At 38.4% G+C, this 26,385-nt stretch overlaps 2 protein-coding genes and 2 long non-coding RNA genes across 15 annotated transcripts in view; 3 read left to right on the top strand and 1 right to left on the bottom strand.

Moving 5' to 3' along the window:
• The window catches only part of LOC132911318 (voltage-dependent L-type calcium channel subunit beta-2), an 88,122-nt gene extending 84,302 nt beyond the window's left edge, over nt 1-3,820 (top strand). For 9 of the 11 annotated variants that reach the window (XM_060967919.1, XM_060967916.1, XM_060967918.1 and 6 more), the window contains one exon: nt 1,400-2,438. In XM_060967919.1, coding sequence (XP_060823902.1) covers nt 1,400-1,596 — 197 coding nt within the window. In that variant the 3' untranslated portion in view covers nt 1,597-2,438. Of the gene's footprint in view, nt 1-1,399; nt 2,439-2,709 lie in introns of those variants that run through there. The other 2 variants (XR_009658963.1, XR_009658964.1) reach the window with 2 other exon arrangements.
• A 39-nt stretch (nt 3,821-3,859) lies between these two features.
• LOC132911347 (uncharacterized) lies at nt 3,860-7,661 on the top strand. Its single transcript, XR_009658976.1, has 2 exons — nt 3,860-3,960; nt 7,604-7,661. It is a non-coding gene; the product is annotated as an uncharacterized LOC132911347 (long non-coding RNA).
• Nucleotides 7,662-9,000: 1,339 nt separating this feature from the next.
• Nucleotides 9,001-26,385, bottom strand: part of LOC132911335 (uncharacterized) — a 50,983-nt gene continuing 33,598 nt past the window's right edge. For both annotated transcript variants that reach the window (XM_060967948.1, XM_060967947.1), the window contains 4 exons: nt 14,003-14,259; nt 12,824-12,887; nt 12,035-12,283; nt 9,001-11,641 (listed from right to left, as the gene is read on the bottom strand). In XM_060967948.1, coding sequence (XP_060823931.1) covers nt 11,285-11,641; nt 12,035-12,283; nt 12,824-12,887; nt 14,003-14,259 — 927 coding nt within the window. In that variant the 3' untranslated portion in view covers nt 9,001-11,284. The remainder of the gene's footprint in view (nt 11,642-12,034; nt 12,284-12,823; nt 12,888-14,002; nt 14,260-26,385) is intronic.
• On the top strand, nt 17,278-21,680 carry LOC132911351 (uncharacterized). The gene is made up of 2 exons (XR_009658980.1): nt 17,278-18,793; nt 18,977-21,680. It is a non-coding gene; the product is annotated as an uncharacterized LOC132911351 (long non-coding RNA).

The raw sequence follows: 26,385 nt of genomic DNA, 5'->3' as shown, positions 1-26,385 counted from the left end.
TTTATTTATTTAATCGATTGGTTATTTAATTTTGGTTACTTTGGTTCACCTCAAATGTTCCTCACTTTTCCATCATTTTTTTTTTTTGTTTAATTCATTCGTCTATTCTCTTTTATTTTATATTATTTTTGTCATTCGATTCATCCGTCGACGAAGATTTCTGTTCTGTTCTGTTCTGTTTTGTGGAAGTGATTCTCCTTACGTTCTCGTTTCAATTCTTAATCTCTTTTTTTTACAGTTCTGTTCTATTTGCTCGTTTTATCTCCCCTTTTGTTTTTGGTTGTCTCGCAAGCCCTTCCACCAACCCTTCTCACATAGAATAGGTTGATATAGAATAGCCTAACGAAGCGTAATCAATTAACGAGACTTGATCATGGGAATCGAGAGGATCACAGATTTTTCGATGGAATAATGTTACACGTAACATGACTTGTTTCAAGAGGAATTTCAGAGCGCGGTCTCTCGGAAGATCTTCGAAATCCTTCTTTTGGGATATTCGCTTTGTTTTTGTGCTCTCCCCTTGTTCTTTTTTTTCCCTTTTTTTTCTGAACGAACGCGAATTCCACTTTCAATGATAAGCATAGTTTTTTTTTCCTTCCAGTCGAAGCAAGTCCGTGGAGGAGGACTTGCGTCGAGTTTTAAGGACTCGTTTATTTCTCGATGTCTGCGCTCCAGCGCAACGATAGCTCGAACGTCGGAGTCTTTGCAAAACCGTGTCTTTTTTTGCCCCTCTCGTTTTTCTCCGTCTTTTTTATACGCGCCCTGTTCTTTTTTTTGCATAACTAGCTTGCATGCACTGTGTATGGTGTGTCGTTGCGGTGTTGTTTTAGGTGTGACATGTAGGTGGACTTACCGGTTCCTCACCGTCCAGCTTAACGTCGAAGTAACAATCTCTTCTGTAATCTAGTTTTTTTGAGTGACACCCCGTGAAATTCGATTGCCAAGCTCGATGTTTTAATACCGTAACATCAACTATGAGAATTATAAGTTAAATCGAATTATGAGTTTAGCTCGTCGAGCTTGAGTAATAACAAAAATTTGAAAGGAATATGGAATATCTTCAGAATTAAATTTGAGAAGAGATTAAAATTAATTCTCTGCGATTCAATTTATAGAATCGATCAATTCTATACAACTCGTATAATAAATAATTCTCTTTCTTAGAATCAAGCTCCAGTCCTATCAATGTTCCACTATTAAGAGCTTGAGCAGGAAATAACGATATTCAAAATTCGCTTCCTTTCGAATTTTACCTGAAAATCGCGCCTAATTTCTGTAACACCTTAAATTCTATAAATTCACGTAAGGAGTAGTATCGTGGGCAAGTTACAGAAATTCAGGCCTCTTGAACCCCACTAATATTAACAACTGTAACATTGAATTTTACCAAAAAATCTAGGATCAGGATCGTACAGCGGCGGACACATGAGCGAGGGAACTCGAAAGTCGAGGCTGGAGAGGATGGATCGTGATCGGGGCGATCGTAGTGAACACGACTACGGCAACGAGGAGGAATCGTACGTCAGTGGCGTCGATTACGGGAGCGCGTCGAGGCGTCGCCAGCAGCAAGATCCGCGCGCATTGAATGCCATTTAGGAGCTGGGGCCCCGGGGCCTGTCGCTACAGCGCTGTCCCCACCTGCGCACCACTGCTCTTTAGTGGGGTCGCCACCTGGTACGCTACTGAACGTACGAACGTGCTTAACGCTACCGTAGCGAAGAAAACAAAAAATATTTGCGCTCTGGTCTGTTAGTGGGGTTTCTTTCCTGTCGCTACCCGTAAGATGGTTCATTTTGTTCGATTTACTGTTTAATAGCTAGATCCTTGTTGTTGGAGCTGTCCCATAATTTACATAGAAATCGCCTTTCGTTACGATATTTCTAGCCTTTAGTATACGGCATCGTACGTAACGCATGGAACTCAGCGTGTTTTCATGCAGAAATCATTTTCATTTTCTTCATTCTGTCCGTTTATTGGTGCCGGATCTCGATGTAGAACTTCTATTATAGATACACTGCATCGTATTATGCCAATGATTCTCGTTACCGAGGAAGCGTGCACGATACTTTACGCTGTAACAGAGAGTAGAAACGTTGATTATGCAAAGTGTTGTTCTTTCGTAGAGCTGAGATTTTGAATCTCAGATAAATCGCTTTGGTTTTTATTTCTTGGATTGTTGAGATGGTACGCGTGCACGCTTGTCTATGATACACGAATGTTTCATCCTACGTGGTATACACTTTCTTCCGTTTGCGACTATTTTCGTTATGATGGAAGCAAGAGTTAGCGAGCTAGTGCATTCTTTTTTTATTTTATTGGTTCCAAAGTAAACATGGCGTAATTTGTCGTAACAGAGTAACGTGTCCATGGTGACAGACATTGTAGATTCTATTTTCGTAATCGTACTCTCGATTAAAGGAGCCTTGTTGATTTCGTAACGATCGTTTTCTTGACCATTCGATAGATATCGTACAAGTAGAAAGACCCATTCTAGTGAAACCAATTGTTGTTGTCATGAAACTATCGAGTAAATGGCTTTGTTCTGTTCCCATCCCCCAACCCTCCTCCGTTTTACAGAAATTTTATCAAATCAATTACAAAGTTCGTTCGCGTAAATGGAGAGCGTGTGAGAGAGAAAAAGTGTGCGAGTGAGAGAGATGGAGCGTGTTGGCGGCAGCGAAAAATTTTCACGAGCATTTTTTCCAACAGGAATTCCGCATAACGATGGGCGGATTGAAACGAATAATCGAATGTCCTTGTCGATGAGGTACGCACAGGATAAATCCCCCATTCGCGGAGCCAGCTCAACGAGATGAGTATTGACATGAGAACAGTCACGTGAACAAAGCTAAAGAGAAACACACTTTTAAGAATGAGAAAGAGTGAGAGAGAAGGGAGAGCATGAGAATAAGAGAGAAAGGAAAGGAGAGAAAAAGAGCCCTGGGGCCTTAATCTTTGCGCTGACTCCTCCCGGGCCCCTATTACCCAACCCCACGAGAAACATCAGATTTTTGAAATCAATGATTTATCAGCCAGCTAGGGGAACTCGTGAATCGGCATCGGGTCTTCATTAAACGCCACGAGATTTTCGCTCGAAATTAGGTAGACGATCGTCCGGAGCTAATTGAACGAAGAAAAAAAAAAAAGAAAAAACAAAGAAAGAAGGGAGTATAAAATAAAATCATGAGAAACGAACAAAAAAGAGAAATCATAGGAAAAAGAAATGAGAAACTTCGATTTGAATTTCGCGTAGAATTCTTTCAATTCGGCCGACAGAACAGCGATAGTTGCTTCGATTTAGAGAGAAGAGATGAGAAACGAGGAAAATGATCTCTAGTCGATTTACCTTAGGATCGATCGCATGATTAAATTCTTAATTCTAGAAATTTTAGAAATGTCGCGTATTCGTCACGAGGTTCGAACAGAATTTCACGATATCACGATCGAGTATAAAAGAAATTCGACAAAAATAAAATAATGAAACGAATTAACGTTGCGTGGCGATAGGTTGGGATCAGAGATAATCAATCATTATTGTCGTACGCGATTAAAAGTTTTCGATTATCGATACGATGGCGCGTTGATGATCACCGCGCTAGGCTCACGTGTTTATACGTTTTATTAGAGTCTATTTGGTGAAATGTGAATACAAATACACACACACACACATACACACACGTGTTACACATGCACAGACAGGTATACACGGGCACACGCACACGAGAACACACAGTGAAACACATTTTGTGTATATAGTATACATATATAAATAATAATATAATATATATATATATATATAAATATATTGTATACGTATGTACGTGCAGTACAATGAACAATGCAATACAATGAATCACAATGAACACTTTTACCTTTGTCACTCGAGAAAATTCCGATCGAGGCAAAATGTGAGTATGAGAGCAAGAATGAATGGGAGAAAATGAAAGGAATAGAATGAAAGTGGATAGAAAGTGAAACAAGAAAGATGATACTATACCATAGAATCAATAGATATCGTGTAAATATTGTAAGAAGCCTTTAAAAACAAGTCCTTTCCGTTTCGATTTTGTCGTGAATGCAGCGTCGTCAGCTGCAGCGAGGATCATGGTAATGCTGGATATTTGTCAACGTTTCTCATTGTTTTTACAGAACTACAAACACTTTCGGTCCTCGTGATCAACGCTTTTGACGCACTACGAACTTGCTGCAACTAAAATACGAAAACTATTTATGGAGTAATTGATGCAATACATATACACAGACACACACGTAAACATACTCATACACATGCAAGCACACATACAGAAACATATACAAACGCACTTGGTTGCATACCAGTTGCACGAATGTAATCGTGACAACCGATAATGCTAATCGAGTTTTGGTCGTTCGTGTATATTGGTTTCTTTTTTAGATGCACGCATCAACGTTGTTTCTTAAGTAGAACGAACAAATCTCGAGCTCGCCATTCTTCGCAGAAATAGCCTTGCGCACGGCCAGTATAATTAAATAATATCAAATGGGCAAAAAAAAAGAAAAAAAAAGAAAAAAAAAAAGAAAATGTACGAAACGTAAGATAATGAATTTTTCTAAATTAATTTAGGGAATTTTACTTAAAACGATCACTTATTATGCATCACTAGACTAGCGAAACGAAGCGTTTCTTTCCCGGAACGATTACGTTCGATATGCGTTCGTGTATGACGTTGCTGTGTGAATTTAGCGAGGTTTTCTTATCGTTTTCACGCAGTTTTCGCATTTTCCACGGCCGATCGCTGGCATATTTTTCTTTACAAATAAAGTAAAAATAAGGATTTGGTGTACGGTCCTTAGAATCTCAAAACTTGAGCGTGGATCGTAATTTCTTGTCGATATACGTATCTCTGCCAGCGACTCAGCGTCGTCGTCTTATCGAAAGTGTTTCAAATTCTTATTAAGCTCGTTGTTTGTTCGCCATATTAAATTGGCGCTGGAAGATTATATAGTTGTTGAAGATTATAAAAATCTTCGTGCAACGCCGTTTATTGAATTTTAATGGCGTCACCGATGGATCGAGCGAGTATCGAAGCGAAAGTCTTCGTGGAACGCTCTCAAGATGAACTTTAGAGACGCCTTAAGAATTAAATAGAGGATCGTGCGAAGATCAGCATTCGACCTAAATCTTCGCTCGCTACGCTGTTAAACGAATTTTATTGGCGCCTCGCGCCGTAATAATTTCGCTTGTCGAAGATTCCACATTTTATCTTTAGACTGGAAGATTTTTATAAATCTAGCGAAAATGCTGAAAAATCTATGACAAATATAAAGAAATAATTTGTTTCGAATTCGAGGCAAATTATGGAATCTTCGAGTTTCACGTTTCACGATTTTTCACGTTTTCAAGTTTCGCGAGGATTCTATTGGTCGCTAATTGTAAAATGTTTTTTGTAGCCAACGTTTGTAAATACTAGGTAAAATATATTTGCAAAACACTATCACTGGTGATGTCTATTTATAGATGCTCACGCTTCTACTTCGATGTAGACGAGTTTCAGTCAAAACTCAATGCGAGAAGGAGCGTGCGTTTCGGTTTCTTCACGACGCGATTCGAGTGCAATTTGGAAACGAATGCTCGGTAGTAGCTAGAGTTTCTTTTGAACTTTGTTTCCTCGTGTCGAACAGAAGCCGTTTGTACTAGGGTAAAGTTCTTATATCACGTTTGCTCGATTATTTTAACAAGTTTCTCTGTTTCTGCGATTTAACTACGAATAACGCCGCGACGCATAGGCGACTCGATTTTAAATCGTAGCTATTGTATACAATTTTTTCTAGACGTCAATGACGCGATCGATAGAGGATGTGTAACAATATCTAGCCCACATCCTTAGACAAATGAGAATTTTTTATAATATTTTCTAAGAGTCTTTCGCTCGATAGGCAGCGATAGAAACCCACGTCATGCAGACCTGATACGAATTATGGCGTCTCACGTGGCCACATACATACCACACACACACACACACATACATACCCACGATACACGAATTTCAAAGAAGCCCTTAATATTTCTTACGGTACGATCCCTAGTAGTTAACTGACGCGAGGTTCGTCGGTTTTGTAATCATTAACGATTTCGGTTTAGAATTTTAGCGGCTTCCAGTCCGTTCTTTCTTTCGATATATCGAAGACTAGTGTTCGAATCTGTAACACGTGCATTAGCGCGCTAAATTAAATGCAAAACGAGAGAAAAAAAATTATATGAAACGTAACTTGTAGCTTTCGATCGACGTCAATTCGGATCTACGTAAAAAAAGAAAAACAAAAAAAAGACAAAGGAAATCTCTGTAGTGTTTCTCAGTAAAACGATCTAGGATTAAAACTCGCACGCGACATGTTCGTTCGATGCCTACAAAAATCGACACACATTCTGTTCTAGCGAAGACAAAAGAGAACAAAGAAAATATCTCCCATCACAAGCGAGCCAAATAAAAAAGTATTAAAAAAAGAAAGCGAAAAAAGAAAAGTTCGAAAGACAAAAAAGAAATGATACGATTCACTGGAAATCACGATGACATGCAGGAAAGCTGAAAGTCCAATCGGCAACGCAATCGAATTTTCTTCTGAAAGACTTAACGAGAACATATTAACGAGTGTTTAAATATCGATGTTTAAGCTGTTTAGGAAGAAACGAGAGAAAGACGAGAGAGGGAAGACTGGATGCGGGAGAGATAGAGGGTAAGCCTTTCTTCAAGAGTAGCGAGAGTCGAGAGGGCGTAAGTACAATTCGTTCGATGTATTTAAAAAAATTAGGGCGCGAGTTTAAATTAATTAGGAGTGAATTGTTGCGTTGGTTTGCACCATGTGCACGTGAACGTGTTGTTAAAATCTAGACTGCTTTTGCCGGCGTCGCGGCGGGCGATATCGTGCGATCGATCGACGCACTCCTCGAAGAATGCAACCCCAATGACACGAATGGTTGGAAGGTCCAAAAAAAGAAAAAATAAGAGAATAAAGCACTATAAGAATAAAGCATCGAACGAAAGATAATCGTTTCGTACGACCCATATTCTGTGAAAAAATTTGTTCTCCTTTTGAACAATTTTTAGCAAATTCTTCGTAGATGTGGACCGTGCCTCGGTGTTATGTTTGCTTTAGGGACATATATGGCGAAACGCCTGTCCTTGTAAAGAGCCTTAAGGCTTTCGCAATGAAATATTATTGGGTACATTGCGTACAGCATAGTTTCGAAAGTATATATCTGTGTGTACACAGAGAGGCAGAAGAGAGGAGATGGGAGACGAAGAATAAAAGAAAAGTAGTGCTAGGATCACGATGGACGCCATTGTCGGTTTGACTCGATGATCGTGATTTTGTCTCCGATTATGCATGTAATAAACTGCGGCAGACGCATCAAAGGAAATACGTTTCTGCGCGAACAGAATGGGAACATTGACGCGTTCTATCGGCTTCCTGCTGCCGCTTTCAGTATTCGATTATTAGACGTAATCTAAAATGGCAACAGTACCATAGCAAAACAGAAAAACGAAGCGTAAGACGTTCGCTGTTCACCGTCGATCGTACGCGTTTTAGAAACGTTTTAGAATTAGGTCGAGTTGTAATAGAGACAGATAGAGACGATTGCATGCAGTTCGAATATTTTTAAAAACAAAAGAACTAAAACACGGCTGAAAATATTCTTCGTCTCGCGGTTAGCCTTGACAAACTAATCTATATTTTCGCAATTGTCTTCTTCTTTTATCTTTAGCGAAATTGATAGTTGATCGTTGATCGTTGAAGGAAAAAAGATATTACGACGTAAGCGCGGTCGATACGATTACGATAAAAAATGGCAACTGCTAAGAGCTGCTTCTTGTTTACGCCGTCCCGTATAATTAAATACGATCGTCGATTCGAATCAACCGGCGTCGCTCCGAGGACGAAGTCCTGTCGCCTGTGTACGTGAATTCTAACGTGTTCAATTTCGACGTGCTTTCACGCGTGTCTGCCTCACGTGGTGCGTGTGTGCACGTTGTGTCTCCTAACGCTAAGGAACAAACGCCGCGCATTCACGTTTTCGGTCACTTATTTTCTTTTGCGGCTGGTTCGTTGGATCAAAGTTTTTTCCCTGTGTATATTGTCTATTATTCCCTCGTGCGACTGATTTCGATTGCGGACAAGCGAACGAAAGGAAGGAAGAAAGGAAGGGAGAAAGAATGTAAAAGAGAAGAAAATAAAATTGCAGAAAGGAAGAAAGAAAGTTGAGATAAGAGAGCGATCTAATTCGTTTTCCTCGGGCGAATTTTATTTCGTTGTTGTCGCGGAGGAATCAGCGTGCGAGTAACGAGAAGAAAAAGGATATTCATTGAAAATGGATAATCGATGACTTTGCAGTTAAACGAATTAAAAAGTTCGTCTAATCGCGTCGAGTTTAATGGACGAGAGGAGAAATTGGAGCAAGTGTATGTTTGTATGCGTTTGTGTGAACGAGATCGAGAGAGAGAGGAAGAGACGGATGAATAACAAAAAAAGAAAAAAAAAGAGAAAAAGAAAAAGAAAGGAGGAAAAGAGGAGAACGAGAGAATTTGCGGTTCAGTGTGCGCGAGCTGCGGTTCTTCGGAGACGGAATTGAGGTGATTAATTAAACGAGATGTTGTAAATTGTTCTATAGCAAAAATGAAAAGTGTTACGGCCGTGGCAGCGCGCCCTTCGAGAGTTCCTCGACGGTTAACAAAATTCTTACCTCTAATCGATTCAACTTCGGCAGAAGAAACTTCGAAATTAATAATCGGAAGGAGTAGATAGGAAATACACGATCGATCGACTTGATCGACGATTAATTTCGTCGTCGACGAGTCTCGAGGAGCGCGATGCTTTGATCGTTTCGATGTTGATATGTCAATGCTGTGATGTTATCCTTTGAAACTTCAAATGAAAAAAAATATATTTCCCCTCCCCCTATTTGTCCCTCCATCATCCCCGTTCCCCTTCGACACGGCCCACCCTCGATTTTTCCAGAAAGTATCCCGCAAGACGAAGCCCTTCTCCTTGGAAAATGAATATTTCTATTACTGTAACACTCCGCATAGTCCTTTAAAAAAAAAAAAGAAAAAAAATAGCTAGATTCTAATCGTATTTAATGTAAAGTTTATTATTGTTACATCTCAGTGAATCTCTCCTCTATCAGTGATTTCACGGAGAGAACGACGTACCGTCGACGAAAGAACGCGTTTAGGAAGATATCGGAGAAAATTATATAGCGACGATTTCAGGGGAAGGATAAAAGCGTTAACTATTATTAGGAAAATCCTGAAAGTATAGAGATCGATAATCGATCAACCGTTACGCTCGTTCCTCTCCGATACGTCACTGGTAACCAAAATTCCTACATTTGTCGCATTTGTAAATAAAATTTTTATCATCACACAATGCAACGTGTTGTTATCTCTATGTTCAACCTAATTGCATATTAGACCGCGGACAATTATGCAAATTTATCCTTTTATGAATACACTACTAAGAACAAATTTATTTTACCTACTAACCCCCTCATATCTTTTAAATTATTTTCTATCTGTAGAAAATTTCTTAAGTTTAGTGAAATTATATTTCAAAATTTCTTGAAAATTTTTCTTTCAAATAAAAACGAAATCGAGACATAAAAATTTCGAATTAAATACTATACGTAAATAAATTGTACTGCACTTTGGATATTTTATATTATTTTCTATACTATATGGGTTGTTCCATCTTTATGTTTTTAAATTCCTCATAAGTGCATAACACGCAGCCAACTAATTATCACCTTATTGTGTTATTTTATTGGTCGTAAGGAAACACGAAGATTATAGGGGAATGAAAATCGATTAAATTTTGAGACACGTGAGACGAAACTTTTTTTCTTCGATGAATTATAAACGACGTTACAAAATGAATATTTACATTCTACCGTGTCGCTTGGAATAATACAAGGTTCATTGTACTCGTTACAAGTTAAGCTGGTAAGTTGCGCGGAACTCGCGATCTATTTGCGTAATCTCGACGCAACGATTTCACATTTGCAACACGCATAAGCGGCGAAAAAGAAATAGGCTCTGCTTGTTTTGTCGCACGTGATTAAATCTACGCGGTTTTCAGTTTTATATCGTGGCGACTCTTTGGCAATCGATGCAACCTTAACGAAACGTGATGAAAAGAGTAGAAAAGATAGAAGATAGAATTGCCTATTTACAACGAATTATAAAAAGAAGATATAATATTGATAGTATGTTTCTTTAAATGCAAGCTCTGTGAAAATTAAACCAGATAAACTCGTCAATTTTTGTAACATTTACAATCGCGACTGGCTACTAGGGGTAATTACCAAAGCTATCCGAGTACCTCGTCGTTTATTCGTTTATATATGTACACTCGAATCCCGTTCGATCGTATTGCACGACGAAATTTACAGCGCGGGATCCTGCTAAAATAACTTAAAATTCCCAGGCTCGCTCTCTTAGACGCATACACGATTGTTATAAATAAATAACTGTTACATTCCTCGATCTTCTTGGGTAAAATATAATTTCTAACATATAAATACACGATGGTGTGAAACCCGCGGGACTATTTTGTACCATTTTTAAATTCTTATACAAATTCTATAGAAGTTGCCTGTAAAAATATTAATATTCCCCTCGATTATTTATCTCCTCGTAATACATCATAAAATTGTGAAACATTTAATTCAATACTTTAACGACGACGTTCAGATAAGTCCCAAAGGCTTACATGTTATTACACTCCGACTTTTTCCATTAGCATATCTCTCTCTATCGCAAGACATTTACACAATATACGGCTGTATATACTATTTACCTAACGTTTCATACGTCTACCTTTGGTACAATTGTTCTCGCTATTGACTATAATCGTAAATTCTCTTTGTTCCGTCTGATCGACGTGATATAGCCGAGACACGAATCCGTGCTCCTTTTTACCATTTACTTTCCATTCCTTCATAACCCATTATCATTCGCAAATAATCTCAAATCTGAAGAACTACATTCCTACAAATTAATCTTCCTTCAAAATCTTCCCTCAAATTCTAATTTTCAAAGAAAACTAGGCCCTACTTGAAAAACCTCGCCACATTTTAGCTCTCGCCATTATTCAACTTCTTGCTTCAAATACTGCTTAACACGATTAAGAAAAAGCTGCAGCCAATTATCAGCACATTTCATGCAGCTGCAACTCTATTTTTCATTTTCACGTTGTGTAGCATTCATGAATCAACTCTATCGACAAATTACAATTAATTATACGACGTTTATATGAACAAATAATTTTCGTAGTCCGCGTACGAGGACGCTGTGATGTGTTTCGATGAGATTGGCGTTGATGGAACACTCTGAGGCAATTGTTGCATTCGAGGCAGTTGTAACTGCGGTAGTTGTGTCGCGTGGGGCACCACGATTCTTGGTTGCTGATTCAGCGAGCCCAAGGACAGATGATGTTGGTCGATCTTATGGATATTATTATTGTTGATCGAACTGGTATCTTTATGCTGGTACAACTGCAAATGATTGTTGTTATCGTTTCCTGGGTTGTAATGAGCCTGATGGGTGCTGTGGAGGTTCAGTCTTGACATCGCCATGCTGATGCTCGAGTCCGACGCCCACATGCTCTGCGAACAGAACGATTGTGTAACGAATTTGACTTTCTATTATGTTCTAATGAATGACGTCGATTATGTTGCTTGACGCAGCGAGATGCGTTCGTACGCGCAATTACAATCGGCAATCTTGGAGAACATCCAAGATTAGGAATTCCTTTGTTCTTTGCGTGAGAATGCGTACAGTGATCGTTTGGTTTCTTAGAAATCGACTTTTGTGGAGAAATTAGAAATCGACTAATTTGCCTCCTGATAATTAATTTTTTAACTTGCTAAGTAGAATAATATGGAGGAAGCTTTTCAAATACATATTCCGAGCATTCAATAAAAATATTTAGAAAGTTTCTCAGGTAATTGTGGAGTAATTAAGGGAATTTAAAGATAGTTAATAACTGGTTTATGTACTTTTCTTCTATGAGGATTGTAGTCAGGGTTGCGTCTTATGCGAAGATGACGATCGGCGCTTGCCCATCGTTGCGTGACTTTAAGGGGTGAGTCGTCAGGATGCAACTTCCTTTGGTACTCTTCGCCTTCGCAGACTTCGTATAGAGAGAATTGTTCGACGCGTTCTTTAGAACTGTAGCAGCTCAATAACATCTGGATCAGTTCGTCCACGGTAGTCTGTTCTGAGACTAGCAGACTCTTGTACTTTGACTGTAAACGATAAAATATTCTTGATAAATTACTTGTAAAAATATCAGTAAGGCAGCACGTACAATTTTATAGAATAAGACATAGAATAAGACAGAAACAATACATTAGAAGAAAGAAAATTACAATAAATGAGAGCAGAGAATAGGATACACCACACTTTACATAATTAAGGGATCATTTTCTGTGTCACTTTGATTTCTACATTCACTTCTTGTGTTTCTACTCTTCTTTTGTAAATATTTGCCTTAAAGTTAGTCTCTCTCAAAGTGAAACTGTCAAGTCTATTCTCTCGATTGATACAGTAAAAAATCACCCTCTAATTATTTTTGATACTGTACGATGAAGTACAGGAAAGTAAAATGAAGTACAACGCAGCAGAACAGAATAAAGAAGAATATGGAAAGTGGGTAAAGGTAATAGACTAGTCGGATTTCTAAACGTTGTAAAATAGAGTAAAGTAAAATAAGATGGAATAGAACGAAATAGCAAATTAAATTACGAGGAAACATGTAAAACTGTTTTGAAGTGTGCGTAACTTACTCCGGACATGAGCGCGCTGTCGTATATTTTGACAAGTCCACCACGGCGTGTTTGCAACGAGAATCTGCAACAAGAAAACATCCGTGAATCTCATAGATATCGTAGGGGTCGGCAAGTTCAAAGAGAATCGACGAACGCTACTTCTACGTAAAAACACGGGACCCGAAACTTCCAGTCAAACATTGTCTGTCTACGTATATCTTTGCCGGAAGTTTCGAACTACCATGAAAACACTGTTGACTTCCTATCGCGCGACACAAAGCTACGACACTTAAACCTAAACGATTCTGCCTTCTGTTCGCAGACCTTCCCCGAAATTTAAGTATCTCGACACCTTTCTTCGTCTTGAGGAATACATAAATTTCCATTTTACGTTGAAGTGAGAACTGAAATATAATGGATCCTTGCATAATGCGAAATATGTGTTCCTTGCTATACGAACCATGTGCTGAAATTATACCAATTCAGATATAGATTGCAGATGTTTATGCAAAGTTATATTTCTACGAACTGCTGCATCTTTGAACAACTGAAGACATTCAAGTAGTAATTTCTTTCATTTTTTAAATATTGTAACGAAGATTTCACTTTGAATACTATGTATCCTATTTCTGCGTATTGTGTAAATTTTGTATATTTTTGCACATTTAAATTTTCCATGAACACGTGGACATCCGTGGTCTACTTACAACCACTAGCTTCCCCTATGAACGTATTGCGTTTTCTAAAAAGAAAGTTGAAGATTACATCGATTTGTAATACATTTTATGGGGGTATTTTTCCAGTTCAATAAGTACACCGTCGTAACATTTTCGTCACCTTATAAAAGTCCATATCACAGAAGCTAAACAGCGGACCACTGTATTTATAACGCTGCTACCGTTTCGATTAAAAATCTAAACGAAACGACGAAGCCACGATCCTCCAACTTATTCCCCCAACTCGTTAGCATAAATAAAGGCACGTCTCGCGCGGTCGAGCCAGACGACTCGAAGAAGCCAGAACAAAGGGAATCTCTCTCGAAAGGACGTTGCTCGTCGTTGGCTCGTGCTCATCGACCCACAAGAAGTCGTGTTTACGGTCGGTCGCGAGCCCTGAAATTACGTCACGTAGCCGACCGAAACCGAGGGGAAGGTAAGTTTAAAAGAGTAGATGGAGAAAGGATGACCGGAATCGTACCTGGAATCACCACGAGGATGACACGATTGTAAGACGGCAGGCCTTGCATCCTCGTCCAAAGGAAGAACAGTCCTCACGTTGGGTCTTCGTACGGTGACCTCCATGGTGAGGTAGTACAGCTTGGGATCACGGTGCCTCATGCGATACTTGTTCAATAAGTTCTGGACGATCTCACGACAAGTCGTTTCGTACGAGATGCACAGGGTCTTGTACTCGATGTCTGGTCGCAGGCAGTTGGCGTACACCTTTATGGTTGTCTGCGAGGAAAATCAAAGATCGTTAGTATGCATGTATTTTGGTAAAAGTTTGAAAAACCGTAAGAAGATTTAGGAATGTTTGGGATGGAAAAATTCAATCGTTAGGCCATGGGGTTCGTTTAAAAATAGATTGGATTAATGTCAGAGCTGTCTGGTCAGAAATTCTTAAATAAGAGAATTTTGTTTCTCTGTAGAATTAATCGATACGATATTCACAATTAACTAGATTAATTAAAACTTGAGGAGATTAATTAAATCTTGGACAAGTATTAGGATGAATATTCATTTTTGTTTGATCCTTGGAATCCACGGAAGCAAAGGTAAACTATTCCTATTGCAATTTCTAATATCATGATAATCTCTTTCTTCTCTTCCCTTTCATTCTCATCCTTATTTTCTTCTCTTCTTTCTTTCTCTAGGGTTAGTATCCTGTCTGAATGTCTCACATATCTAGAAGCTACCTTTTTGCGCAATGTTTTGATTGAATTGAAATATTATTCTAAAAGTCTCTTAATAGTCACTAGCTTAAAATTTAGAGAGAGGGTTGTTCTAAGAAAGAATACGTGGTTCCTTAGAAAGAGCCTGCATTACAGAAAGAAAAAGCGTAGAGGAAGACGACGTCCTGTTGTCGCAGGAGGAACTATGAAAAAAATGGTAAAGCCTCGATGCACGAGACAAGAACCTTGACAATTAGTCCATAATTAACTCGGAGACAGACGTTGGCCACGCGTGCTACATAAAACGCTATCAACCCTTCAGATACGCCAGCTACGAGGGGATGTGTGCACCGAAAATAAACCAGACACCAGATCACCCCGTTCGCAGATGGTTAAAAGTCATACTTGTGTGTATTCGTATGTCAGGATTAAGCCCCGTTTACACAGCGGTAGCCTATAATATTAAATACATGGGGTGTGGAAATTGATGTTGGCCCCACATGGACAGAATCAAGATGTCCATGACTGAAATTCGTAAGATAAAATTAAATTTTATAAAAATAAGCAATGTTCAAACATGTTAGAAATTAATCTTGAAGTTAAGATTAATAATCTGTGGAAGACACAATGCTTATGTTGGAATAATATTCAGTGATGTTTATTAAACAGAACTACAGAACCTAATGTATACAAGCCAGTGATATAATTAACAACGTGTGCAGGAATTGTTGATTGTTGGCCAGTTACTTTCAGACTAGACTTAAGTAGTAACCCATGATCCCTTAAATACTTTTGAACCACACTCTCTTTACAGTAATGAGTATGACCTGTGTAAGTATCCTGTTCAAATGCCTGTGTGGGTGTCTGTGTAAGGGTACTTATGCCTATGCGTGAAATATCGTTGTATTCCAACAAAACAGTATATAACTTTCATTATAGAATAACTAAATATTTCAGGGCTAAAAAAATGTTGTTCCTGTTTCTATCAATTATCAAACCTGCAAACAGCAAAGGCTGCAATCTTGACTCATGCAGATATCTCACGTTTATTATCGCTTTCTATCTTACATTCAAGTATTATTATTTTATCAAACTATATTAACAATTTTATTTCTTAAGTAAATTTAATTATCACGTGCGGATAAAAAGCCTTTTCACTTGACTCTTCGCTTTATCGCTGTGAAATAAAGCAATCGACGTTGTTGATAATGGTCTAGCCTCTGACCGAAGGTTAACATTAGAAACATATTCCGCTGATATTTTAGTAAAAAAGATCACAAAAATCAGAATTAATTTTGCCAACGTCAAATGCATACATTTATCGCTTATTAAGTTCGACGGATTAAGCTCATTAATACGAGCCACGGTCGAAGCAAGTAGCTAATTATAAACGTTCGAACTCCAATCTGTCAATAAGCCAGATGTTACTAGCCGAAGACTTGGCCCGCACATTTGCAAGTACCACTCAGCGTTTGGAAAACACGTGTAGGCAGATTTTATGACCGCAAGCCACGCTTTATTTCCAACAGTAACGATCTGCGCCAAATGCGGCGAATCGCGCGCGGTACAAAACTTGCCAGCGCTCGAATCACAGGCTACGTGTCAGCGCACAATGATTTTCTCCGAATATACCCAGCGAAATCATGGAACTAACGGAGTATGACGTTCGTGATACCTCGATTGAACTCGTTCAGATTTTCGCTAAGCTACGACTATATTCGACGAGCACGTTTCGAAGAGAATGCGGAGATTATCCTTTCACCGCGTATCGTTTTGTAACGCGATATGACCCTTTTATGTCTATGGCTTGTTTGGCTATTCGATTCCTTGGATAAATTGAATGGGCATTATATGTGAACGTGTTTGGACAAATTTAGGGGTGTCCCGTGTCAATTACTACACGCTTGTTCAAACATCGAATGGCTGGTCCGTATTCCTGGATAATTCTAGATCCTAGATAATTGGTGTACATATTTGTACAATAAAGCGTAATTACCTTGTGTAAATATGATTCATATATTTAGTCTTATTGTCTATATAATTTCATCTTCGTTAGTTGATTGATTGTACTGTATGATATTAAAGAGGACAAACAGTCTAAAGCAAGTTGACAGTAAAAGGATAATTGTGTAAATTAATTGCAAGGAAAATTCTAAAGGGAGGTAAAAATCGATGCAAGTATCTATACTTGTGCTAAAATCTTCAAGGATGAATATATTAAAGCCAGGAACATGATAATTATATATTCTTCCGAGAAAAATGACACATGTGGTCAGTGAGTTTAATTCACAGAAATATTCATAATAATATTCATCGTATCTTTTGAAGATACATATATATGCATAAAATTTCGCAAGAAACTAGAACTGTTTGAAGACTAATATAATCTACTTTAATACTGTAATAAATATACCAATGAAATTACGAAAATACCAGTCGGTTTTGTGAAATTGTAACATGAAATATTCTGCATGCTAAATTCAGCCTGAAAAATGGTTCTTATCTGAGGAACGGAATATTTTCGATACTTCCGATATTTCAAATCGTTTGTAGAGAACGTAACGCCAGGTTCGTGGTCGTATTTGCGTTCCAACTAAACAAACAGCGGGGTCCTAGCACGCCTCCATCGTGGAATTCTCGGTGGTGTTTTACGACGACCGGGAATCGATAGAGAGTTGGCGTGTTCCGTTCTAACGAGCCCTAACAAAGCAGTAATATATATACGCCGTTCTTGTAAACACAGCGTCGCGTTAGAAAACGCTTGTGGACTGTTAGAATTTCTAACGTCTTCTCCGTGCTACCGTATATGTAATTTCTGCAGAGGAAAAGAGGAAAGAAAAGACTGTCGCGACGTAGTCACGTTGCGAGATTTCTGATTCATCGCAGAAATTCCAATACGCTTACGCGCGAACGTTTATGCGGTTTACGCGGAATCCGCGGGTGCTCGAGCACCGAAGTATCGATCCTCAGTCGACTTTTTCTGCTCCTTGAACGTGGTCACGAAGGTCGCTTCTTGTTCGACGACTCCAAATTCCATTTTCAGAAGCTGCCTTCTCAGAACTTTCTACTTTTCTCCATTTGGATCATTATAACGTTCTGTTCTCTGTACAAGATGTATCGTTGAACGTGGAATTTAATTCGAGTTAAGTTTCTGTTTTACATTCAGATTTCCTCATGTTGTAAATTTATTTCCTCATGTTTTGAAGATATGACAGATGCGTTTATATATCTTGACAAGACTTACGATTTGATCGTTTTTAATATTTAGTGCTCGATAATAAAACTTTAATCGTGTTTATAAAGACATAGAATTAATTTACGCACTCAACAGGAATACCAAGTTTCCTGTACTATTATCATTATGATTTTTATTACTACTATATGAGTCAGCGAATCATCGAGTAGTTTTTAAAGATATTAGCTGTCACGGTCGTCATATGAAGATCACAGGAATAAATTTCTAGCAATTTTCTACTATCGATAGTAACCTTCAAATAATGAAATTTTTTACATGAATATTTTTCGCCTATTCATTAACAATGACCTTAAACCTACATAAGGTTAAAAATTTGTTAAAAAACAGTTGGCAGTTAATAGATTGTAAATGATACGAATGAATAATTCACACTTTGTGGTTTTCATGTTTATAAGATAAAACAGGCAGCTCTAATGAAACATTTTTGTCGCACAACAAGTCGATCATGTTATCGGTCGTGTTTATATAACGAAGCGAGTGAAGTAGCGCGTTCCTATCGAATCCAAGTTACCAATGACGGCCGTAGTCTAAAGAGGAACTGCATTCGATCGTCAGAGCGTGTGTTTTCTTCGTTGGCGGCGGCTAATGAAAGAGAAAATAATATGGAAGATAAGAAAAAGCGTGTAAACGACCGCATACAAGTGTCAAAGGGAGGGTCTGTCGCTCGTCAGGAACTAGTTCAAAAAAGAAGCCACCCTGTCACTGAAACATCAATAACTTCCAGCCGGTTGTTCGAACCGAAATACACGTCAGGATATTCCTGCTTAGGAGTTCGAGTGCGTTAAAAGTATCCTGTCGTTAGAACAATCCCTATCTACATATGTATGGAACCACTTCCAACGTAAGTGATATGAATAATAATCTGGTTGAAGTTTTGATCGAGCTATTGAAATGGTGAGCAAAATATTAAGTACTAAAAAAAAGGAATAAAGAATGACTTTTTTTAATAAAAAAGAATATAAATTACACACAGAGTAGGATGGAACGTTTTACAAGCGGTAGAATAATTTATTTTTGCTTTTAGGGTTATGATGAGATAGAGATATGATCGTGAATGGAAACCTTAAAATGTCTTATTACAATGGATATAATTGTAAGATAATTCTTTGTATTAGAAAAGGAAAAAAAGTGCTCATGGATCGATGTTAGTTATGCGAGTTAAAAAGTAGGTTGTGAAAAAACATGAAAGTATAGTGTACAAACAAGTAAGTGTAAATCCTGTACATTTCTCGTCATACATTTATGCACCCTCTGAATTTCTAGATTTCTGAAATGCTAAATAATAATGAAAGTTCGTAGTATTCGAGTGATAAATGATCAAAGTACCAAAATGAGCAAAAATTTGAATTGTTCGATTCAAGTAACTGTAGCTGTTAGATTCGAGTCTTTTGCATAATTAAATTTACTCAGTAATCGAATAACGAAGAATAAAAGGAGACAGTGAAGCTGGAAGAATTAACAGTTTCCCTCCGGGAAGCCAAAAAAACATGCTTCATGTAAACGAATCGTCCTAATGGGGAAGTTAACAGGCAGGAATTCGACGAAGAGGAAGTCCACCCCGCGCTAAATGAAAATCCAGCGAGTAATCTGGCGTATCGAGCGTGAAACATAAAAAATTTCGGGGGAAGAGAAATTGAGGAAGAGCACCAGAATGGAATGGATACACCATCTGCTTACAGGGTGCGTTATAATGAAGGGTCTTTCCTTAACAGGAATTCATCAAGCCCTTCATAAACCTCCGTCGTGCTTCGAAGAATGCACTTTCGGTACACTTATGAGTTTTCAACCAGCAAACTCAAATTTCAATCGCCAGAAAATGAAAGTCAATCTAAGTCTCTCTTTGACTTTGATCTTTTTTTAGTAGAGCAGTCACCCGTAAATTTCCATGGCAAATTTCTGCGTAGATAAAAGTGGCTGATTCGTCAATGTACTAAAAATAGACACGGTATCGCGAATTTATCGTTATCAATGGCTGAAGTAGAACAGCAAACCCACTCTCGCGAGCATGACACCCGTTATATCACGTATCCCCGTTTCTAAGCAAGGTAAACGACACCTTTCAACGGAAATGCTATTGAACGGCCTTGCTGCTTTTCTAATCAGCTAACAGATTCCTGTGCTTACATAATTAACATAGCTAAAACCTAAAATTATATTTTCTACGAGATTACGCGTGTGAGCTTTAATAGAGGCTGACACTTGGTAATATATTGGTGAACGAAACTAAGAAGTTGAAATTAGGGAGAACGAACGAGAGATCGCGTTTCTCAAGCATGGAAATTTCTCTGGAAAAGTGAGACTTCTCCTTTCGCAATCTGGCCCCATTCAGGTCAAAGAGAGCTGAGCGGCTGATCTTTCGGAATCCGGAAATGGCAAGGGATTATGAGAAGTGGTGCGCTTTATAATTAGAGCGCGAACAAAATAGTGTGGTGTTGGCTCGAAGATCGTGTAGAATTTCTTCGTGTCGAGTGTCCCACGCCAATGGAACCACACAACTAGTAGCGATATTCATTTTCTGACACCCTCTCTAATCTGTTTACTTATTTGACGTCACGCCTTTGCGTCAGTTTTATTAGAATAATACACATTATTACGCCTCCCGTCTATTTTTTCGCAGATCTTTTTACTCCAAAAAATTTTTGGGACAGCAACTGATACCTACAAACCATGTATTACTACCAGAATTTTTGAAAACTATTAGAATTATTTAGAATGATGAAGCATTATTGTTAGAAGATAAGACAATCGGAGGTTGAAAATTAAGGATTATTAAAAATTATTGGGAATTACCGAGCAATATTATAATTATTTAGAATTACTAAAAATTATTAGAATTATGTATAATTATTATTAGAAAGTACGATAATCGGAGAATGAAGCTCAAACTAAAATATCGATTAAGGTTTTCGTTCATGTATGTACACAGTATACAACAGATGGCACAAGGAAACGCGAGATATGGCGAAGACAATACGCTAACAATTCGCACAGAGACTCCTGAATTCTCCCCTTGGTTTCGTCACGACGTAGTTCGACGTCTGTTCATTAATTTTCATGCGAGCTCACGTACACGTGGTGCATGACCTCGGTTTGAATGGTGGCAGTATCAGCCAGTCCCAGGTAGGACCTCTCATAATAAATTCCTTATTCCAGAAGTCCATTGAATCCTGAACGACGGTCCGTCTTTACCCCTTTCCTTGCTGGCACGTGCTTTTCGATTCTCAGCTGCCATGTTCCTCTCTACAGGGTGTTCAGGTGCTGTTGCTGTTCGAGCACGTGTCCCCACTCTCTGATTTCCGGCCAAAGAAAAGAAAGAGAGAAAAACGAAGGAGGAGGATCTGGCGACGCTTAGAACAAAAACTCGACCCTGAATGGCAGTAATTCGTGTCCTCCACCTCATCTTTTCGCTCCTCCAAGCTGTGAAACAATTGTTCTGCACGGTTGCCTCTCCTTCTAAGGAAATCAAGGTCGCGCAGCTTCGTTCGAAGCAATTTCATTGGGTCAGAAGCAAGATTCTCGATAGAAAGTGATTTCATTGGAACTCGTGCAGTTGATATTGCTACAGAGATCTTGTTCCCTGTGAGTTGAAGGTAGATTGTGACAAGGATACCTAATAGAGACAAATATCGTACAGTTGTAATAAAAATAACAGCGATCCTGTTGCTGCCACGTTTCATAAACGACAAAAGGTTCGCTGACCAGGTACAATACGACCTGTTACATGATCGTATATAAAGAAGACAGATACCTTTCCTACCGATGTCGTCAACGTACGTAACCGCTGTCAGCGAAAAATTGATCACCTTCAATATCGTGTTCCCCGTTATTAATTGCTCGTATCGATTTTTCGAGTCGCGAGCCAGGTCAAAATCAGAGAACATTTGAGTGACCAAAGAATAAACCACATGGTAAATGGGAAATCAGTAAGTTTAATTCTAACAGAATTAACAGAAAACTCAAACAGAAACCATATGATTAGTAGATACCTTAGCACTGGTCATTCATTTTCATAATAGTTATCAGTAAAAAGTTAGCCACATTATGCCTTATCGTTACTTACTCGTATCGACCTTTCAATCCAATAATTAGGGTCTTCATACATAATTGGATTAACGTTATTAGTAACATTTAAAAGATTTTTGAATTAATACTAATGAAATTTTAGAAATCACAAGTTAAAAGTGCTAACGAATTCCTTTGCGTAACAAGTTTAGTTTCAAACCAAGGAATATTGCTGAAGCAAATGTCTGGAATTACAACTAAACTAGTAAAATCATAAGAAGTATAATAGTATAGTATATACTGCAACAGAAATCTGTAATCTACAACTTGCCACTTATTAATTCTCCAATATAACTAGTTACTAAATTCAATTAAAAATTTAAGCATCTGCAGAATAAATCACATATAAATGAAAGACCAATGTGCAAACAAAAACTGACGCTTTTGCTATCAGAGGATTCACAATTATTGTCAACAAAAAATTATTACAATATCGTTTCTCGTTATTTTATTACCTTCTGGTGTCAATCTTTCAGTTCACTAGTCAAATGATAATCAGGAAACATTTAAACAATTAGAATTTCAATCATACGTAAGTGAGAAATCATTGAACCCAATCTGAATCAGAGACTAGAGGATTGATTAACGAAGTTAATTAACAGAACATCAAGGAGATTTCGATAACGATTTCCTGCAAACGAGATAGGTGAACGAAGGAAGCTGTATTACCCAATCCGTGATTTTTTTCCCGTTACACATCGAGCGAAGTTATGTAAACCGGGTCGTGCGACGATTCGACCAACAAAAGAAACCACGAATAGTGGCAATTCTCCTCGCTGGCTTCAACTGCCTCCAATGGATACGAATTTCCATCGAGCGTGCGAAGTGTGCTTCATTCGGCAACAATTAGACTTCCCAGGCTTTCGTAGCGCATTGTTCAGCGGCGGGAAAGTGGCAGCGCGAAAGTAAGAATCCGCAGGAAACGAGAAGCCCGCGATTTCTCATCGAATCCAGAGACGAGATCAACCTGGATCACTCGAGACGATCCCGAAAGGAGCAGTGAGGTATACACGTGGGACCTAGAAACCCGGAGAGAGAGTGCTCGATTGTATATTCTGTTGAAAATTTTACTTTTGTGCCATTTTTCTGCTGCATTTAATAATTAATGGAAATACCAGCATATAATTATTAATAGACTCTGGATTTTTATGCATTTATGTGAAATTTCATGGTGGAAAAATACAAAGAATACACATAATATATAAAATATCGAAAGTATACTACTCGTGGGTAAAACAATCTCCTACTTAGGTAGCATTTTTTAAATTGTATTAACAGACACACGATTTTGCGTAAATGTGTGCAGTCTATTATTAATGATTAGAAGTAGCGGAGTAATTGTCAAACATTGTGAAACTGTACTGTAGTTTAAAAATCTCTTTGTCTTCAGACTACGCAATTTCTAAATTGTAAGACATATAAAGAAAATTCTTGTAAACTGACATAAAAGGCTAGAACTTATCATTATTTCAAGCAGCTGGTAGGTATCTAAAATCAGCGAATAATGTCAAAATAACCGTACAAAAAGAAATATATACTATTGCCAAGTTGTTTAATAAGTCATTTTAATCTCTAGCTCTCCAACTCTATAAAAAAGTAATACATACTGCTTCTAATTATTAAATTACCATTAATTAGTGTATTCTTATAAAATTCCTATATTTATAAGTGACAGTATATGTATATACTCTTTCATACACTTCTCGTTTTAATTTCTTTCGTCAACTTTTATACGTACTTCTCTTAATATCTCTAATACGAACAAATAACAGAAACTGGCTGTTGAGTCATTCAGATAGAAAAAATCGTCTGAGAGCGATTCATAATGTACATACAACGGAGATACTGAATCATCGTGATGAATATTATTTTAAATGAATTCTAGAATAGATACTGGAATAAAGCGAAAAACGGATATTATTTCGTAATCACGTTACCAACTACTTTTGCATATCCTGTTTATGCACTGCAAACGATTTATGCAGCGAACAATGAGGACTTATCGTGGATCTGAAACGAAACAGCGAGTGTGAAGTAGCTGGCGAGGTAATGTTCATCGTCTTATGCATCCAGTGAACACACGATTAAGAATACTCCTTGGAATACAATTTGGAATGCTCGTAGAACCAGGAATAGGTTCGCAGAGATCTTTTTGCCCGGAAAAAGCAACGTCGTCAGATAGAACGCAATGGGGTCAATCTCAAACGTCTGAAGCTCGCGTGGCGAGGTCAAGAATTCCTCTCGAGGGTCAATCACTGTCACTTGCATTAAAGGAGGCAAGCATTTCGTACTATCGTCGCGACGTCGCAACTATGACGTGCTGCATCGTATGTTCCGCAACTTTCCGCCGAAGGTTCAGTGGCCCTTGCGTTTCTAACATACAGCAGAATCTTCATAAATCCTATAGAATCCTATTATATTTTAGTCTTTGTCAAATGAGACCTATAGGAATTTTCTCAGCAATCAAAAAATCCCATATATAATAATTTTCTATGAACAGCAAAAGTCTCCAGAGAGTAATAACAGAGAGGGAATAAGCGTAAATAGATTTGGTAACGGGAAATCCTCATAAAAACACGATCCTCGCCGCTTATTACAAACTGCAGCAAATTATCGAAAGAAAGGCAAGACGAAGTTCAATCTCCAGAAGACAGCGAACAATCAATGATAAGACCACGAGAGATTCTTTATAGATCCTGCAGAGTCTTATTATTTCCAAAAGTCAGACCTCCAAGAATTTAAAAAAAATCCAAAAGTCTCGAAATGTATGACGATAAAGAAGAAATAGATATAAATAAACCTGGTAACGGGAAATCCTTCTGAAAACAATTTCCACCGTTCTTCTCAAAGTGTAACAAATTATCGAGAGGAAGACAAGGTGAAGTTCAATCTATGGAAGAATGCAAGCAACGATGAAATAACAGAGATGACTTACAAAATAGCTCACACAGTGCGTAATCGCGTTGTCAATCAACTGTTTTTGCGAAGCAACATATTTTCCAGGTTGATGCACGTATCCCGATGCAGGGTCTAGTTTGTAATTGCGCCTCTCGATCCGTGCAACACATGGAGACGATAATTAACGTCTCGTCACGGGCGATTATTAGGTATAAAACGAGAGCTTAGACGAGCCGCTAACGATGTAATCGAGCGATTTCATTAAGAACGGCACAAGCGAGCATCGTTGCAGCTAAACGCGACCGCAGAAAGTGTATTCCATGCTGGCTTACGCGTCGATGAACCGTTTGCTGGACGTTCCATGGCACGCCAACTATCCTTATCGCGGATCGACGACCGTATGTTTCATCGAAACGTATTAAGAGTAAGTGTCCGAGGGATAAGTGAAATTACGCGGCTCGAGACTCGAAAACACGCGTCCAACAGAACGAGACTCGAATTTCAAACGGCGCGGGAGAGATCCCTCGTTGCCGCTGATTTCAGTTGATTAACAAGCACGTGAGCCGATTATGCGAGATTGCTATCGTCAACATGAAAATGGGTACTTTCGAATGCAACCGGAGATTATGCTCGTTTATGATATATAAAAGTGATATAGAAATGATATATAAGAAGTTGAAATTGTTATTAGCATCAGTGTCGGAGGATTTCTTAATTATCCAATTTAAGTCGACGGATGAAATTTATTTCAGCCTCTTTGGAATTGATCAACTCCACTTTTTCGTAATTTCTCAATTTCATTACATACGTACACTCTTAAATGGTACCGTTGAATCATTGATAATTTATAATCCGGTCACTCGATTTTAGGATACCACGTTTTAATTTATATTTTACAATTTATCTGATAAAGATCATTAGTATTTACTACGCAAGATACATGATATAAATAGAACGTCAATAGTACAGAATAACTAACATACTTCACAAATCTGACTTAAACTTTCGTGATTACCTATAATCCAATGATACCTACTAATTAAGAGCTAATATAACCACCCAACACCTAACTCAAAACTTTTTTCGTACAAAATACGTAACGAAGAAAGAATATCTTTGTCCGTGACACGATCTTAAGGCAATGGGTGTAATTATTTGCAAAGGGCCACACAGACGGTGACGTTCTCAAATTCAACCGGTGAAGGACAACCGGTGGTGCACGTCCGTCGACGTCCAAGTGGCTGACAATTGACACCCGTTTCCGGCGCTTTCACAAAAGAAGCGACGCGGAGGAGGCTCCTCGAAGAATATGGGGCACGTGCCCTCATCGTCGCATCGCGTGCCCGCTTTCACGTGCACGCACGCCCTCTCGCCCATCGTCTTCCTCTCGCAATATGTTCTTGGTATGCCCAGGAACATAATACGGTCATGCTGGAACGTTTCCTTCCTGTGGTACATCCTATCGATAGTAAC

The sequence above is a fragment of the Bombus pascuorum genome, chromosome 10 (assembly GCF_905332965.1).
Source record: "Bombus pascuorum chromosome 10, iyBomPasc1.1, whole genome shotgun sequence".
Classification (NCBI taxonomy): Eukaryota; Metazoa; Arthropoda; class Insecta; order Hymenoptera; family Apidae; genus Bombus; species Bombus pascuorum.
This window is presented reverse-complemented; position numbering and strand designations above follow the sequence as displayed.